At 33.6% G+C, this 4,421-nt stretch overlaps 1 protein-coding gene across 1 annotated transcript in view; it reads right to left on the reverse strand.

Moving 5' to 3' along the window:
* LOC117176799 (lachesin-like) overlaps positions 1 to 4,421 on the reverse strand; it is a 231,141-nt gene that overhangs the window by 35,465 nt on the left and 191,255 nt on the right. The window contains exon 6 of the mRNA XM_033367108.1: positions 1,127 to 1,255. Within this exon, the coding sequence (XP_033222999.1) occupies positions 1,127 to 1,255 (129 nt within the window). The remainder of the gene's footprint in view (positions 1 to 1,126; positions 1,256 to 4,421) is intronic.

The following is a 4,421-nucleotide window of genomic DNA, read 5'->3' on the forward strand; positions in this document are numbered from 1 at the left end:
CCCCCCCCTAGAATTCCAAACACCCAGTCTCCATTGGTCGCCTGAAACATGACCTATAGATTTTCCGTGTGCATGCCTTTTTTCAATTAAAGTTCCAGTCCTTTCCGAGGCTATTTTGTACTTTGTATTATTCATTCTTTAGATTATATGCCCAAATATTACCTTTATACTATAAGTTTATTTTCTGAGTCGAAATCATGTCAAAGTTAAGTAGCAAGTCGTCATATGCTGGAGATTGTAGTTATAACGTCAGTCCCACCAAAACTTCAGTTAATAAGGGAGGTTTGGGAGAGGGGGACAGAACTGGAACCGAGAAAGTTGTCTTGGGTTTGTGTTTTTAGTTTCATAATTATGAACAAAAATTGTTTTTAAATTAAGAAAAAAGTGCTCATATAAAGCATGAGATTTTACATGCATAGAATGTTTCTAAACGTGCAGATGCAATTTGTGATCAAGATAAAAATATTATTCAGTTGAAAGCAAAAAAATAATGTATTCTAATCGACATCAATAGATTTCGGCTCTCCATTTTATCTCTCACCTTTACCAAACTCTAACTTTCCTAAATTATAAATGTTGAATACCATTATGAATACAAAATGTAGATGAATAATTTTAATGACTAGTAGTGATTAAATCTGATCTGCAACAAAATGATCCAAGAATGTAACAGTCTTATGTTTCTTTGCATTTTATACAGATTTTTGTATATCAATTGGATATCTTTGCACAAAAAATAATACCTTCAGATTTAGTGTGAGGCCAGGATAGATAAGAAAACATTTTTTTTGTTAGAACTTTACACTGATAGGAAATAAATCTGCACGAAGGATCGACCCTCGATGATTTGGCAGTTTGCTTATTAAAAAGAATGTGGGAAAATATGAGTTTGTCGGATCATCCTGAAAGTAGGTATATAGACCTTATGAAGCTTTTTAAATGAATCGACTGAGAGGTAAAGAGGCGCGCTTATCCGAAAATACTAGCGAGCATACAAAAGGATGATGAATGATTGATAAACGCGTCAAAATTCTTGGCAGATAATTAGGATGTCTTGTCACCCTGGACCACACACTTGTCAACTCATTCTGTCAGGTCATAAGCTCTTTGGCGTGCAAATACTCACAGTTTACTCTGAGATGAACCCTCTTGCTGACTGCCGGGGGCACCTCGTTGCTTGCTATACAAAGATAAGCTCCCATTTGCCTCCTGTCCACCCTGGTTAATTCTAATCTCTCGCCTGACGGGACATCCGCTGCAAAGTCAAATAAATGAAAATATTGTTATGTGTCAAATTCCCACTTCAGGTAATAGAACGGCAATGCGTTGATGGTTATTTCATTATTTCAGGCATCACAGTCTTTACTCTATTTTCCTGCGGTTCCCTTTTTTTAAATTCCCCTTTTCTCTTTAAGTATCGTCTCTCGAGGTAATCACGGATAAAATAGGTTTTAATTTTTTTACCTCTATAGTGAACTTTTCGAAACTTTGAACTAGTTCAACTTGTAGCGTGAAGTATGCTCTATATTGACCTATAGAGCATGTGACATTCCCATTTCACCAAGATGTAAAATAAAATTCAGAAAGTGGAGACTGTCGAATAGCGAAGACAAGAAATCACAAAAAATTCTACTTGGATCTTTTAGAATCCAAAATGCACTGCGCGAACTTTCTAATTGCTAGTTTTTTGTGTGTTATTGCAAACAGTGAAATGTCGTATTTCCCGGGGAAATTATGGATATTTTTTGGTCAGAAAGTGAAAAATAGGGAAATTGTGATTATAGAAAAATCCAACCTAGCCTTAAAAATATAAAGTTCTTTTGGAATTGAAAGATTTTGACGTTAAGTTTTACAACTATGAATAAAGTATTTGAATAACTATATAAGAATAATGCATATAACTTTATAACGAAATATAAAAAGTATTAAATACAAATTTTCAAGAGATTCTCCATCTTATAACTTACAAAAGTTTATTTTTTTTAAAGTACTTATATGTAATCTTTAAAAAATTAAATCGTCAAACATTTTTTTATTATACTCTGTAATACCCGATCGAAGATTTCCATATAATCTGGACTCAAGAAAAGTACTTTTTCGCACTTTCAGTAAAAAAAAGTTAATCTATATAATTACCCTATCGGCAATATAAAGACGGATCAAGATTTGGTTATTGATAACTTTGGACGAGAATTTTTTTAAATGAAATTTGCAGGATATCTTTAGAAGAATTTCAAGAACAGTTATATACGGTAAAAAGAAAAATGAAGTACATTTTCTGATATTTGGCAAAGTAATGATCTGAAAAGTTCGCGATATTCAGGGCGTAAATTGTGGCTTTATTCTAGACCCTTTGTTGAATACACTGATTTTTTTTATTTCCTTTTTACTGTCTGTAAAATTGTTTTTTTGAACGTATGTAGATATTAATTTTATTGCAGGGTTACATTATTCAATTTAATAAATTAAATAATGACCACTTTGGTCTATTTTCGCATATTAGAGTTACTGGTTATTTTTATACAAATGTGAATATGACTGTGTTCTGAATTTTTCGCAATTTTAATGACGGTGATTGGACCCCTGAAGATCGTAATTACGAACCATAAGGCAATTTTAACGCGGCGGAGCTTTTTATGAGCTGCAGAACCTTCACCTCCGATACTACTGGTTAAACGAATTAACATAACGGGTGTAGTAAAAAGAGGAGGGACTAAAAGCAAAAGAGGTTGATATACTCTATAGCTCCACTAACAGAAATTCCTGACATATCTTAGGCTTAGATTGTTAAAAAAAGAGGGATCAAAGTTAAGAGATTGCATAATAATTATCACTGAGGAGGAAGTGCAAATTGAAGTTTAATTTAGGAGTTTGCCAGTTTTATGTAGACTGAGAAATAATGTAATTTTAATTTAAACAATCTTTAGTAGATAAAGTATACAGCTTATTGACAATGTGGTCCTAAAAATCGATATTAGATTTCTAGGGAAACAATGACATACAGAAATTTTTAGTAAATTCGGCTAGTAGAGAAATGGATTTTTAAAATGATGAATTGAAGCCTACAAAATAATATAAAAACTGAATTAGGATAATAAACAAAATGACTTCCTTTATTGGAAATCCTTTTGGATATTCCTTCCATATCTCGGCATGATATGGGATATCCTGAAAAATGTCCCAAAAATCTGTCGGGATATCCCAGGCATATTTCAAGGATATCGAGATTTCCGCCACGTACGACATGTCTTTAAACATAAAGATTCACAAACATCCGTTTGACCAAAAACCACTTTATAGAAATTTCGAATATTCGGTTTCTTTCAAAATTCTATCAGTAGAATTATCAAAAAATGATCACCGTGAATAATTTCTTTAACCAATAATTGCGCAGTTTAGACACCGCACTTTTCAACGGCAAAATCAGTTTTTATGATAAAAAATAATCAAACTAATATGTACCACGTTGGTTTGTATAGTATAAATGAGAATAGATTATAATCTAGCACGAAATATTTGAGAAATTATTGACTTTTGTTATAGTGAAACTTAACCCTACAAGTCCACACTGGGGGCCATTGGACCCCAGCGCATTTTCATTTGAGTGTCCCTTCTACACTGTTAAAAATTTCTGTTGGAAATTTCCACTACATGTATTGGAAGTTTATTTCCGAAACGTAAGGTAACGCTGCTATACACAATGTTGTAGTTTCCAAATTTTGGCATTGGTATGCGACCTTACATGCCTTGGAATTTTATAATACAACTCTAGTAGTTGGATATCTCGATGCCTGTTAAAGAGAAAAATTTGAACAACAATTGTAAATGCACCAGATCGAGCACCAGTTAGTATAATACGTATTCTATGAGAATTTAAAAACATTTTAATTTGGTGAATAATGACAACAATTCCAAATGGTGATTCGACGACCCGGGTGCATCAGGTCGTGCCTCAGGCAGTTTAGCACGTATTCTACAAGAACTTCTTCAAAATTTAGATTGTTTCAACAGCTAAAATTATTAAAAATTGTGAGTCGACGATCCGGGTGCACCAGATCGAGCACCAGGTGGTATAATACGTATTCTACGAGAAAATTAAAAAATTTTAATTTGGTGAATAATGAAAACATTTCTAAATGGTGATTCGACGACCCGAGTGCACCAGGCCGCGCCCCAGGAAGTTCAGCACGTATTCTACAAGAACTTCTTCAAAATTTAGATTGTTTCAACAACTAAAATTACTAAAAATTGTGTGTCGACGATCCGAGTGCACCAGATCGAGCACCAGGTGGTATAATACGTATTCTACGAGAAAATTAAAAAAATTTTAATTTGGTGAATAATGAAAACATTTCTAAATGGTGATTCGACGACCCGAGTGCACCAGGCCGCGCCCCAGGAAGTTCAGCACGTATTCTACA

Source organism: Belonocnema kinseyi, chromosome 7, assembly GCF_010883055.1.
Source record: "Belonocnema kinseyi isolate 2016_QV_RU_SX_M_011 chromosome 7, B_treatae_v1, whole genome shotgun sequence".
Lineage (NCBI taxonomy): Eukaryota > Metazoa > Arthropoda > Insecta > Hymenoptera > Cynipidae > Belonocnema > Belonocnema kinseyi.